The sequence below is a fragment of the Tachysurus vachellii genome, chromosome 4 (assembly GCF_030014155.1).
Source record: "Tachysurus vachellii isolate PV-2020 chromosome 4, HZAU_Pvac_v1, whole genome shotgun sequence".
Classification (NCBI taxonomy): Eukaryota; Metazoa; Chordata; class Actinopteri; order Siluriformes; family Bagridae; genus Tachysurus; species Tachysurus vachellii.
Genome location: NC_083463.1, coordinates 20625450 through 20640126, shown reverse-complemented (window position 1 = coordinate 20640126; position 14677 = coordinate 20625450). Strand labels below are relative to the sequence as shown.

At 36.1% G+C, this 14677-nt stretch overlaps 1 protein-coding gene across 1 annotated transcript; it reads right to left on the bottom strand.

Annotated features, from left to right (window-relative positions):
* Positions 1-4256: 4256 nt before the first annotated feature.
* ilrun (inflammation and lipid regulator with UBA-like and NBR1-like domains) lies at positions 4257-13977 on the bottom strand. The gene is made up of 5 exons (XM_060868289.1): positions 13697-13977; positions 12656-12810; positions 10074-10271; positions 9049-9353; positions 4257-6358 (listed from the first exon to the last, which is right to left on the bottom strand). The coding sequence occupies exons 1-5, from the start codon at positions 13852-13854 to the stop codon at positions 6323-6325; spliced, it is 852 nt and encodes a 283-aa protein (XP_060724272.1). The 5' UTR covers positions 13855-13977; the 3' UTR covers positions 4257-6322.
* Positions 13978-14677: the final 700 nt, after the last annotated feature.

Below are 14677 nucleotides of genomic sequence, written 5' to 3'. Positions count from 1 at the left end.
GCATGGTAGGTTGATTGGCATCTCTGGAAAATTGTCCCTAGTGTGTGATTGCATGAGTGTGTGTGCCCTGCGATGGGTTGGCACTCCATCCAGGGTGTATCCTGCCTTGATGCCCAATGACGCCTGAGATAGGCACAGGCTCCCTGTGACCCGAGGTAGTTCGGATAAGCGGTAGAAGATGAATGAATGAATAACACTATTCCCCTTATCCATACTAGCACTGTAGACTAATGGAACAATCAACATTAAATCCCATTAAATATCAAGAGACACAATACTAGAGAAAGATATATGTATAGATTTATATACCCCAGGACCAATAATTGAATCTCATAATTGAATCATGTATGTAATGATAACTACCTGCAGTATATTATCAATCTTTAGGAAAGTACCATCTTTAGAAATGTGTTTGATCAATATACCCTGAGGTATTTTTGAGATCTGTGGATCATTATGTAAAAAAGTTGTTATTAATCACACTGCGCACACATCAATGTGCACAATTAAAGCTGAGCCCATTAATTAACCCTCTTTTGTTAATACAGGTTAACCGTCTTTAAATAAAAATCAAGCAGGGTGTTGTCATAGGCCTCGGGTCATCTTTGGGAGTTTGCTTGTCTCTACTGCTTTCACTCTTTTATGTTTGCCAAGTTGGGTCCAAGTTGGGTACTTTGAATTCAACAGCAGTGAACATTTAGAACAATCACTAAAAAACTAAGCTCATCATAATATATAGAGAATCCAAAATGTATTTACCCCCTAGTACACAGTTATTTATCTGTATTGTAATTGACATACACTGAAAAATGACTATTGTAAAAAAAAAAAAAAGTAGAAAAATTCCTCAGAAATCTTAGAAAAAATAAAAATAAAAAAAGCTTAAGACTACTTACTCAGCCCTTTGTTTTAACAGCCTTTATTGAGAATAGTGTTTCATTTTCTTTCTTACTCACACAAGATATATTCTACAAGGTATACTATTATTCATTTTGAATCCACATTTGTTCATCTGGATGACTGCACAATAAATATCACTGACTTTGGGAGATCTCACTGATAAAACAGCAGATCTGACCAGTCGGGTTCTGAAAGGCAGGAATATGAGCATAAATAGAGCACTAATAAAATTATTTTAGTGTTCAGTACTAACGTGCATAAGTGGTAGTTATGAATTAATTTGTAATATCTTATACTACTGTCTAATATCCCGTTCTTAGTTTTTGTTACTTCTTTGGACATATGTAAATCCAGTGGTTGGTTATCACTACACAGTTGACAGTTATCAGCTGACCACAATGCACAAGACAATCAAATAATATAGAGCTAGTGGTGTAGTTATGACAGTCTTTAGGAATGCCTGAAGCAGTTACACCTCAGCATTTGTTGAGACTTTTTAATCAAGAGATGTTTGCTGTGTCCATAAATTAAAGACTTATTAAATAAAACTGGCAAGCTTTCCAGGCCTGCTCTATCTTAAAGTGAAAAGGTATAAGAAATTCTGTAGTAAGACCCAATAGTAAATCAAAGATCATCGTCATGATTTTGAAAAGTTAGTCTAAGGTAGTCAAGTTAAAAACAACCTTGCTTGAACAATATTTTTCTATCATCAAGGGAGTAGAACTCAGTGTCTGCCAAGAAAAATATGCACTGTATGTAATTTACTGGATACAAGAAGTGCCACTGGTGGGTTAGGTGTGCCATCCAAGGTGTGTTCCAAAATGTACAGAAAAACATGGACAAATATTTGCCAAGATATTCATGCGTACGCTTTAGAGGAACATGGTTTCTTAGAGTCCTTACTTTTCGTAAAGAGCTAATCAAGTTCTTTCCCTGGACAATTTTCCTGGCAATGTCCAAAGCAAAATAAATATTAATTGTCACCAGAAGCTCATCTTGAATGTTTTGAATAAGCTCTTTTCACAGATCTGAATATTTTATTCAGCCCTTTTTAATCAACAAATTATTTCCATCGACTAAACGTGGCTTGCTAAATGTTTTTTGTTTTCACATAATTTTCTGTAAATCACAGAGGCTGTTGTGTGTGAACATTCCAGGAGATCAGCAGGTTCTTAAATATTGGTACCAGATGCGCTGGTTTTTGTGAACATTAACTAAAGCTCTTCATCTGTATCTGTATGATTTTTTGCATTGTGCTGCTCCCACATGATCACATGACTAGATAACTGCATAAATACGCAAGTGTATAGGTGTTCCGAAAAAGTGGATGGTACGTGCATGTTGTGTAATACATACAGTGACATACTAAATAAATAACAAGTGTGATAAAATGAACAGTAGTTCAGTCAGGCACTGATGTCATACAATGAGACCTGTTCGACTCAAAGGTGTTTAGTAGGGCTATGTACAAGCCACTCAAGTTCTTCCCCTCAAACCATGTCTTCATGGACCCCACTTCCAGCATGTCATACTGAAACAAATTTGAAACCACTAAAAACTTTTAAAAATTATTTTACAACATATTAAGGTGTATAAATACAACTCTATGCTTCCTACATTGTGGCAACAGTTTGGGGAACATATTGTTGTGATGGCTTCTTTGTAACGTTCCTCCTCCAAAGAAGTGTAGACATTTCTTGAATGGAACTTAGAGACAGACTAATAAAAAGAGAAACTTCGGCAGCTGTGACAGCTCTTATCTGCACCTACTGATTATATTACAGAATTGTAAAAAAAATACATCTGTTACACAGGCCTAGATTCCCATAGCTTTGAATGTGATATTGGTACTTTTAATAACGGCAACCAAAAGTTTGCTAAGCTCAAGTCTACAAATGATCAACAAATACATCTTCCGATTCTTGTCCCTCTCTACAGGCAGCTAATTGCTTATAGTACACAGGTTTGTCAGAAAACATGACTGGGTTGATATTTGATAAGATATACAAGTTAGATATTTAACACAATATTATTTACAATTATTTATTATTACAAATTCTGTATTTCATAATCGTTAGCTTTGCATGTTGGACAGAAGGTGCTTGTGTTTGTAAAGAATTATTAGTAGTAAAATAATTATTGCTTAGGTTAGGGTTAGCATAATGTGACATTATATACACTCACTGTTCCCATTATTTGTTAATGCTCACATCAAACATTTGTGTCCCGTGTCTATGGCAGGGTTGCTGGTGCCAGATTTAAGCGTTTCAGAAGCCCCTACTTTCCAGTTCTGCTAAAGGAAACACCTTGTCAATTTAGGTCAGTGGAGAATGTTTAGACTTTTTTTTTAAGCTGACAGGAAGGGGAGAGCAACTTAAATAACCAGTTTACTACCTTGTGAGCATAAAAGCATCTGTGTCAAACTTGAAGTCAGGCAGGACATTACAGCAGAAGACCACACTGGGTTCCACTCCTTTCAGCCATGAAGTGTCATCCAATGCTACAGTGGACACAAGCTCACGGAAACTAAACAGCTGAAACAGTGTTGCCTGGTCTGATGAATCTTGGTTTGTGTTGTGACATGGAAAGGGTAGGTTCAGAATTTGCCATCGACAGCATGAATCTGTGGATGCAACCTGCTTTAAATCAACAGTTCAGGATGGTAGTGAACTATAAGGTCTTTTAAAGTGTGTGTTTAGCAAAATCTATTCAGTTTTCCAATTTTTGAGGCTTACCCACGGTTAATATTTTATGGTGAACACTATTTACTTTGTTGGATAGTTCTCTTGATTGAGATACACCTACCTCATAGATGTTTTTCTTCATCTGTCCAGCTTTGGTGAAGCAGTTTGGCATTGACTGCTCTTGGGACATATTTAGGGATAAGGTCAAATGCTGCCTTTGAAATCAACTCTAGAACTTTTATCTGCTTATTTGTAAGTAAAATAATGTCAGAATAACATGCCATGGAACAGCTAAGCAGCTAATTATTTAATTACATTTGTCCCCATACAAAAGAGAAGGTTGGGCCACAGAGGTAATTGTGTATTTATTACACCATTCACCTACTTTGGATATAAATATCATAAATTAATCTTATTAAAGTCTGCACCCTGAGCTCAAATAACTCCAATATACTGTGGTAGATAAAAGAGCATCTATCAATGTCCAGATATTTATGGACCTTACTGTAAATGCCACCAAAGAAACTTCAACATATGTCAATTTTTGTTTAGAATGCTAATTAGTTAAAAGTCAGATAAAGGAAGATGTTTTTAATACACTATTTTGATAATCATCAAAAAATGTATATTTTTTATGGCCAACTAGACCGGCAATAAATGCTGGCAATAAACTTTTAATTCTTAAGTATTCATTTAATTATAGAAATGTTCATTTACACATACAGGAAAAAGGTTTCAGTTCTGTATTTTTCTCTTCTTGTTAAATGTGCTACCACAGGTCTCTATGCAAACACTCTGCTCATCCATTCACCATGCCACCGTGCAGAAAACTCAACAGCAAACAAATAGAAATTCAAAAAGAATGAACAATAGAGCAACTTGTCACTCAAATATAGCCTCTCACACACATTAAGCCAGACAGCAACAGTCAATGAGAAAAAATTATATCTGTGCAGTTGGGATGAGGACATTCAATAAAACTACTCCAAGGAAGACTTGACTCTTCAGACCATGATACTTTCCTTGAGTTGTGGGCAGTACACAACAATCGCATTCGGGAAAGCTTTTTCCCCTGTCTAATCTCTATGGCAGTCAAATACGACCTCACCTAGCTCTATAGCATTGATGATTTCCAACATATTGTGTTTACCTGGAGAAACAAACAAACAAAAAACAGAAAATCCCTTCAAACACTGCATAGATAATCAGTGATTTGAACTAAAACATATACAATATAGAAAACAAAGTCTAAGCATACGTGTCAAACCATCCCTTCGTCAAACACCAGATGCATAGCAAAGAGAGCCATTTTGCCAAACATTTTAGTGTAGCTCATCATTAAATGAAATTCCAATTATCTTTTTATCATAAAATGACAGTGAATGTGAACATAAAACATCATCAGCAATGCATTTGTTTTCTGATGGCTTGTTTTACACGGCGAGTTATATTGGGATACTGCACACTTGTTTCAGCCAATTTCATTATTATAACTCAATTACTAAACGAAAACTGACATTTTTTTTATTTTAAATTATATAAATAGTGTGTAATGCATACACTGACATACTGAATACATCATGTCCTTTCATAAACGTTCGTAAACATGATTTAGGCTAAGAATTATTTCCCTGTGAATAGTAATGTGTTTGCATCTTATACATGGGGTTTAATAAGAAATGCCAGATATGAAAAAAAAAAAGAAAAAAAAAAAGGTGCAGAGAGTTTGATATATTTAATGTAAAACTGTGGACCTGAAAATAACTAAATAATCAATAACAATGTGCTTCTGTCAACTCTTGCATTAAAAACTAGTTTTCATGAAAATAATGTTGGAGCTAAACATTTATGCCTTAGTTGTGAGCTGCTAGGATTTAAACCACCACACAAGCTCAAAAGCTCTCGGCCTTCGAAGGAAAATGAACATCAAATGAATGACCACGATGAATAGATCACAGGGCCCAATAACATAACAATGCACTTGGGATCTGTAAAAATTCCTCATTTGTGAAATTTACACAGAAGAATTGAGGGGCCTTTTAAGTTTTACATATCTGTGTCTGTATGTGTTCAGAGGTTCAACAGTTCCATCTTCTGGCCTTTAACAAGCATTACTACTGAGTTTGTGCAAGTGATCTTAAGCTACCTTTAAGTTTTTTATGTACTGTTGAGATCTTTGATAACTTAAAAAAAGAAGACAGATTTCGAGCAGTTTAGAACGATCAATTTTTTTTTTTTTTTTTTTTTAAATGATGTGATTTATCAGTAAAATCATACGGCTCACAAAGTAAATTATAAAAACTTCTTGACAATCAAAAGGTATTTTTTCAATGGCTTTTTTCATATCTCTTTTGTGCATGGTCCACACACAAGCTTACAAGCACACATACTCTACCTGTCTCACACATTCTCTCTCTCTCCCTCTCTCACACACCCACTCACACCAGCTCACCTGACTATTGCAGCAACGTGACAATAAAAACAAAGATCTGTGTATTTGAGGATTTCTAGCACTCATCTTAATTTAGCATTCACACATGCGTGTTGAAGATGGCTGAAGAATTATTTAGATCCAAACAGCCTTGTCCATTTCGTAGGTTGCGTTGTAATGCAAGGGGAGAGTAGGGTTGTCAAGTCTTTAAGAAATCTGTTGCTCCCCTGCATAACCCCATAGAAAAGGGGGATTCCAGAGTGATGGCTCCACTGAGCTGCCTGGTGGTGGTGATGATTCTTGTCTCTTAAGACTGTCCAAAAGGGTAGGGCCCATGACAGCCCTGTGAAGGAAAATAAAACAAACATGTAAGTCAAATTATGCACAAATATACTGCTGGTTTATTAATCGGTTGAATCAAGACTTTTAGGAGTATTAGTAGAAAAAGATATATAAAATTATAGCAACAGCAATACAATTTAAGTCACAATCTCAAATTCTGCCTGGGCTTCCTCAACATATTTGAGAGATTCAAAGAAAAACAAATCTACAGACTCTGAAATTAGAAAAGATCTATAGAAAAATAGTCAAAAGAATCTATATAGTGTATATATTATTAAATAATACAATTTTTATACTGATTACAATAAGGTTTGTTTTTTAAACGTATTTCTTTCCAATTGGATTTAGACATTTTTCCAGCACAAGACATAACCTTCTCAGTCATTTTCACACACAAGTGTGACTAAACCTGCATTTCAGACGACGGATAAACAAGTGACAATACTAGAGTAGACATAAAAACACACAGCGGTTTATGATCACTACACTTCAGATAGCTATGTTACAGATCTAATGTGAATTATTCACGCTCTGCTGGATACAACCTCTACTGCTACTGAGTATTGTTCAAGAAGAAACATAGAAGCAAATTTGTTTAGCCATTATTTTGTTTTGCGATATTCAAGACAAACAAACTCTCATTCCTAGTGCCTAAAAGATGATTCAAGAGCCATGATCTGATTCTGTATGTTGACCTATTTCTGTTTTGAACAGGCAGTCAGGGATGCAGAGTATGCCTTGATTAAAAAAGCAATAAAGTTGAAGATGCACTACAACTCGCGCTGAATCTAAGCAACTTCGCACACACACCTAAATAATGCAGTCAAGAGCTTAAATAGATCTTTTTTTCACATTTGACCATATTTGTTTTTTTAAACTCGTCACTGGGAGAGGATAAAGACAGTTAACTGTCAAGGCAGTAAAACTGTGTGAAGAAATTAGCTTTATGGACTCACGCACACAATAGCACCTTCACATCTGCAAACACTTGGCTGCATGCCGAACATAAAATATTGGTACACAGAATAATTACAGACTGTGCAGGGTTTGATAATGGTGCTTTAGTGTATTTAACAATGAGAAAATGAATTCAACCAGGTGTGATGGGACTGGAAAAAACCTTGACAGGACAGTGCATCCCCAATGATTTCGCTTAATTACATAGTAACATCTAGGGTTTTAAGCAAACGGACATTAGACAAACAGAATTTAGTTTAAAGCAAACGTTGGTGCAGCTCAACTTTAGGGGAGAAACACTACATAAAGTGACCGTGAAGCAATACTACCAACAATGTATCTATATTCATGGAAATAAAATTTTTTTAAAAAGCCAATTTTATTAAAAATCACTTGCCTTTCACGTGATATTGGGCTTCCTTTTACTTGAAACCACAAGTAAGAAAAGAGTTGGTTTTGCAGACAGATAAGGTGTATTACTGTGTGTAAGGGTGTGTCATTCGGTAACATGCTTGGAATGAACATGACTGGCTTAATCCCCAGAATGACAGTGCAGAAAAGGTTCCTCGTGAACAACACTATTTTGTCCTTCATAACATGAAATAGTAACCGTGGAAGCTTGTAACGTTTTCATTATTACCAAGGCACTGAAGCTATTCAACAGTTGACTAGTTTGATAGAATGCTGGTAGCTTCAACCTAGATGAATTAGTAAACCTAATGGCCTTTTATCATATTTTTATATACATATATACACACACACAACACTATATATCGGGCACATTAGATCAAATATTCAACTGAAAATAGGAAGGGAGAAAAAAATGGTGTTCAAGTTTCCTGTTTTCATGTTGAAAAAAAATTGTAAACATGAATTTTTAAAATCAAATATACCTTGTTGTTTTAAACGTTATGCTCTGGTTATTTTTTGCCAGAGAAATTCTCCAGAACTGCCCTTTCAGGAAACAGAAGGATCCCTGATTGTATAAACCATGACATAGTTGAATGCACCTATAGATAAAACTGGTGTTTCTATTTGCTGCCATGCTTTCTGTCATTATATTAAGAGAGCAAATTAATGCTGGGCAGAATTAGTGTTAATTTCTGAATGTATGATTCTACTTGTTCAGTAGCTGTCTCAGTAACAGGCAAATAAATCTAGAAAGCATTACATATACATACACATACATAAACATATACACACACATATATACATATACATATACATGTATATATGTGTGTGTGTGTGTTTATATATATGTATATAAACATATGGTCCAATGGTCAAGTGGCACAGGTTTCTATGAATTATCCAAACCATGTATGAATACGACACACACAGTTTACTGATAATGGAAAATCAACTGAAGCTGTGAATCACACACAACTAGCTAATCTGGAGACTTTCAAGAAAGTCTGTAAAAAGCACTGTGTTGGGTGGTGCCATTAGGCCATTGTTAGACAGTGTAACACATGGAAAAAGAGATGTTGCTGTCTGGTATGGTGCACCTGTTCAATAAGGCCTATAGCTTTATAATAGCCTTAAACTAATAAGGTTATTTTAAAGACTTAAAATGACAGTCAGTTAAAATTCTGTGATTGTCAATGCCTGCTAAAAATCAGTCGAATCAAAATTTGTGGTTAATTATTTACATGAACAAAGAAACATCAAAAATCAAATTACGGCTTGAGTTTGTGTGAAAGGAGGAACCCCCTACTGCAACCATGTACGTACCTGGCTGTAAGTCACTACTGATAAGTTGTTTTGAAGACCATTTGGCGTAATATTTACAGAATTGTGAGACAGTCCATTTTGATCTTGCTGTATGGAGTCCAGAGGGGCCACCCAGGGGCCTCTGGTGTCTTTTAGGTTATCTTCATTGGCGTCTTGCTTGTTCTTCTGTGGTGAGGCGAAGGGGTTGAAGTCTCCCTCAACATTGCGGTGCGGCTGAGTGTTAAACTCAGTCTCGAAAGAGGACAGCTGTTGTGTGACCCCAAGCAAACCTCCAACCTCTACACTCAGGATTACCCAGATCACATCTACAGAACAATTCAGAACATACAAGGAGTTATTCTTATTGCTGGACAGAAATACACTAAAATGCGTAGTGCGTAGTAGTGTTTCTGCAAATCGGAAGGCTACAGAATTGCATACACCACTAAAGCAGTGTCCATTCAACTTTGGATAAACAGTAAACTTAAGAAGTTGTTAAACCATTAGACAGCTGAATGTAAGATCTTCATATTGATATGTAAATGTCCCTGATTAGACATTCCACTGTACTAACTAGCAGGGTTTTGAGCAACACATAACCCGAATCATCGCACATGGTCACTTCAATGAACAATGAAGATCTATGAACAATACTTTTTATACCTCACTGCACATTGTCCATAATCATTTAAAACTGAAGGAGAAATACGCATGTGAGAATGGTGTTTGTACAGTTCAGTACCCAATTTCCTTCAAAACTGGAAACTAAGCTAAAGGAATTAGGCCTAAACAAAACTCTATTCTACTGGATCCCATCTCAACTTTTCCTCTCCACCAGCTATCAGTACAGGGACTCCACAAGGATGAGTGCTAAGCCCTCTCCTCTACTCCATGTATTACTGAATTGTTGATTCAAGTTTGAATGATTTATTAGAAGAAATGAATCAGATATGGAACCAGAATAGGTACAGACAGATAAGTGAATAAACACTTCATTATGTTGAGTGTGTGTGGATTCAGAAATTATCAAGTGTGTGGTGCCTCACCTCCATAGAAAAGTCCAGTAGCTGTACACATTCTCCACTGGCCCTGGTACATGCCTGGATTGGCTGGACTGTGCATCTGGACACTGACATCTGAGATTTCCTGTGGCTCCAGAGACCTCACCAACACCATGTTCACATGACCAAACTGGTCTCCGCCAATGTACTTCAGACAGACACCTGGAGGCCACGACTCTGATCCTACAGAATTGAAGACGGTATTCAGTATTTTAATGTGACAACTTTGGTAAAGGGAATCATCCTTTGCCATGACTCACTGGACATTTGAACAAATACAATCTGATGAATGTTTTGCTAGAAGAGAATAGGGCTGCTGCAGTGCAAATAAAGAAATGCACTCTTATGCAACTGAAACAAAGGAACTGCAACTTCAGTGGACAAGACAAGAATGCTGAATGCACCTGAAGTGGTAAAATAATAAAGATGTCTATCAAAAAAATAAATTAAAGGACTGCACATCCGAACGAGTGAGGGGGCAAATGCATATCCAAGATCGACTTTGGTGTAACACACTCTCATATGAGAAACAGAAGACAATCTCTACTTGGTGAAAAGATTTTAACTCAAAATAAAAATTATCATCATTATTATTATTATTATTGCCATATTATTTTAGGGTGGGGTTGACGTTTGGTTTTAGTAATGTATACATTATACGAGCTTTATACATTATATTACAAAACGTTGTAGTCACTGTTAAATAAAAAAAATAAAATTTAAAAATTGTATAAAATAAAAATGATGTCATCCAATCACAGAAGGTTGGCTGAAGGACGTCTCATTGAGCAGACTCATTTTTTGGTTAATAAGTCAAGAAATAATTTCAAAAATGGGTTGCAACTATCAATTAATTTGTTATTCAAACAATCTGATTACTCTTAACCAATTCCATTCTTTAATAAGAATAAGAAAAGCTCAAGACCTAATTTATTCCAAAGATTTAATAATAGTAAACTAGCATGGACATGTTTAAAGATATAGGCATGGGTATAGGTTTACAGCTTTAAGCTCTTTCTTTGTATGTAATCAGATATGTGAAATCACATCTTTTACTTCTTAATCCATCAAGAACACACTACACCTCGAAGTTGACAAAGATTATTTGAGAGGGAGGAGAGAAGGAAAGCAAGGAAGGGGCAATATAAACATAAGATAAAGAGAGAAAAGTACAAGAGAGAGCTGGTAAAATATTCTGCTTTCCTGTTAATGCTTAAATGAGATTGATTGCTAACTTCCAAACTAAAAGAAGCTGGCAGACTGTGCTGCATTAGTAGTCAGCGTTCACACTGCAGCTACGGACATACTGCAGTCTCATTCTACATCATAGGACCTAGTACTGACTTTATGCACTTTACAGCTACTGTAAAGCATGTGACAATGAAATTGTTTAATAAACAGCAAATGTAATGATTAATTGCTCGTTCTAACAAAATTATACATTTTCAACTTAGAATTTCAAAAACGTAAAAAAAAAAAAATAAATAATAAGGGGGAGGAAAAATAGAATGTGCAGATTTAAATAGCAAATTCTATTTTCAAATAGCTTCTATCTCCCTCTCTCTATATATATTCTTTTACCATTAATCTAAACATGTTAAAGACTAAACTGATCTCATTGAACTAAACACATTTTACTATTTTGACTTTACCATCAAGCCTCTTCCATGAATCAGGTACGATCAGTACCCCCAACTGCATCAGTGGTGTATTGCATTCAAAAACAAGAGAGACCCGTTTTCTTTTTAGGAAAGAACAATTTTGCAGATTAAAAATCTACGTCAGTAAATTTTCCTTACTGACTAATTGTCTTATTTGTTCACCAGTCCAGGTACCCTTAACATTAACTCAAAAACAGCAACACACACATTTAATGGGGGCTGCTGTAAACATGGCAGAGGTGTGCCTTATATAACATGGTTAAGTTTGCTTTAGAAGTCTCCACTTTACGTGCTCCCACAGATATAGACATGTTTGCAAAGTCTACACTAGACCTTACTGTTTTCTTCAAACTTTAAATATTTTTATGTGGATTAGCTGACAAAACAATCTGTCTGTGAATGAGGTAGTCTATTCGTTGATGAAAGTTTAATACTGAAAGTATATAGTATTATATAGTACACAATTCCTTGTGTGTGTCAACACACTTGGCCAATAAACCGGATTCTGATTCTGTTTGAGAATACATTAAAATATTTTTTAATAATGCAATACATTCTGAATAGCTGGACTGACAAAAAGATGCGTTAAACAAATTATTTACGCAACTATACAGCAATTTAAGGACCCGTGGCTGTGTTCTCTGTGCTTGGGTGATGTTTTTACGATGGTACAGTGTATCGTTGTCATATTTATGAAAATAATTAATGATTTTTTACAAGTATTACCTTTTGGTTTGTTTAATTATGGGCATTGTGGAACTAAACCAAACCAAAAGTATTAATTCCAGACCGATTCACACATGGCAAAAGTACTAATAGTTACAAAAGGTCCATTATAGTACCAGTACCTCAGGTCATGTGAGCCTGTCTTTCACAGCAGTATTTACAAAGAAAGCTTGAACATACCTGTGTTCTGTATCCGCCACGTCTTTGTGAACTGAGTGTCTGGGGGCACAGACTCGCCCTCGCCAATCGTCACATCTTCTACAAAAGACATTGATGGTGTGTTGATATTCGGACTCTCAAAATCATAATATGCTCCAATAGCTGCTTGAAGATTCCTGTTAAAAACAGAGAACATAGTCGTATTAAAGAAATACAAGTTAAATACTGTGTTCGGCAAAGAAGAATTGAACAATATTTAATTGCTATATTGGTGGCGTTATACTGTATCAAAGCTGGTACATGACAAGAAATAGAATAGCCGAAGATAAACTGTTATTATTGTAAAACCTAAAATATAAAGTAATCTGGGATATTATGAGTAAGAGCACGGTTATGTAACTTGGTGCAAACCCTTTGACCCACCACATGAGTTATCAAACTTAGCTGCAGATAACAAGATAACTAGACCGAATGTGTCGTTATATTGCGTTCGGAAACGTGAGAACTGTAGTTCTGTTGGTTTTAAATCACTTATATTTCATATGACAAACTCAAGTTTATGGAATAAAACAAAACACTGACTGCCTGTTAAATCGTGACTGTGTGACCTAGCTGTCATGCTAACGAGCTAGCTAAGTTATGTTAGCGAGTTAGCAAAGAGGAGGGATCTGGCTAATGCTTTGCTCGCATAGTGAAAATAACAACACAGGAGGCTTTAACGTTGTTTCACCGTAGTCACTGTTTTTAAGGGACAGTTTGCTTGAATTTTTTTTATTATTTTACATTTCAAGTATATTCACATTTCTCTACATTGTCAGATAACTTAGCTACACCGATACTTGCTAATCTAACAGTACTTTTGAAGTAAAGTTAGCTTAGCCACTTTTGATGGCAAAAACAAAAACAAAACAAGATTTATTTCTCCGTTTGGACACACGATTTAATCTAGTTTTAGATACAACAAGCTATTTTTGCCTACGGAATGAAAATGAGCAATATCATAAAGCAGGGTTGTAAAAATAAGCAGGCGTAACTTAGGCCCATGTGCCTCCTCGGACTCACCAGTTAGTCATGTCCAGGAAGAACGCGCAGCCGGCCGGGTTCAGCTGGAAACCCAGCAGCCTCTGGAACTCAGAGATTAGCACATCTTTATCCGTGGTGCCCATGCAACTAAACTTTTGCATGAGCTCCTGGTCCAGATCGACGTCCATGCCCTCCATGAGCAGGTGTCCCGGGGCAGCGGCGGGAGAACTTTTTAATTTAGTCAGAGGCCTGTTTCAATCATAACAACAACCGCCGAGAGTCGACGGCGAGCCCTCAGTACGCATGGCTCAGTAAGAATGATGACGTCACCACGCACAACGTCAGCTGTTGCTATTCGAGAGCATGTTTGTGAGTGGGCGCAGACACTCACTCTTCATTCCCTTCATGATGGAGACGTCTGAAAGGTGCATTCGTGTTTCTCATCTGAACCTCAGTAACCTATATAGATACGACAAGTGCCTTTACTGTTTCATTACTGTGAACGTATTGTGAGCAAATCATATAATTCCCACAATGATATTTTTGTGAATCCTTATGTATCCTTATGTTCCCTTATGTATACTTATGTATCCTTGTGTTCCCTTGTGTTCCCTTATGTTCCCTTATGTATCCGTATGTTCCCTTATGTATCCTTATGTATCCTTGTGTTCCCTTATGTTCCCTTATGTATCCTTATGTATCCTTGTGTTCCCTTATGTATCCTTATGTATCCTTATGTTCCCTTATGTATCCTTATGTTCCCTTATGTATCCTTATGTACCCTTATGTATCCTTATGTTCCCTTATGTATCCTTATGTATCCTTATGTTCCCTTATGTATTCTTATGTATCCTTATGTTCCCTTATGTATCCTTATGTGTCCTTGTGTTCCCTTATGTATCCTTATATTCCCTTATGTATCCTTATGTATCCTTATGTTCCCTTATGTATCCTTTTGTTCCCTTATGTTCCCTTATGTATCCTTATGTTCCCTTATGTTCCCTTATGTATCCTTATGTT

Excerpts from the sequence above, each read along its gene's own strand:
- ilrun (XM_060868289.1), bottom strand. The coding sequence starts at position 13,854 with ATGGAGGGCATGGACGTCGATCTGGACCAGGAGCTCATGCAAAAGTTT. Across the intron at positions 12,811-13,696 it reads TTCCTGGACATGACTAACTG|GAATCTTCAAGCAGCTATTG; the intron begins GTGAGTCCGAGG and ends TGTTTTTAACAG. Across the intron at positions 9,354-10,073 it reads TACTGGACTTTTCTATGGAG|ATGTGATCTGGGTAATCCTG; the intron begins GTGAGGCACCAC and ends ATTGTTCTGTAG.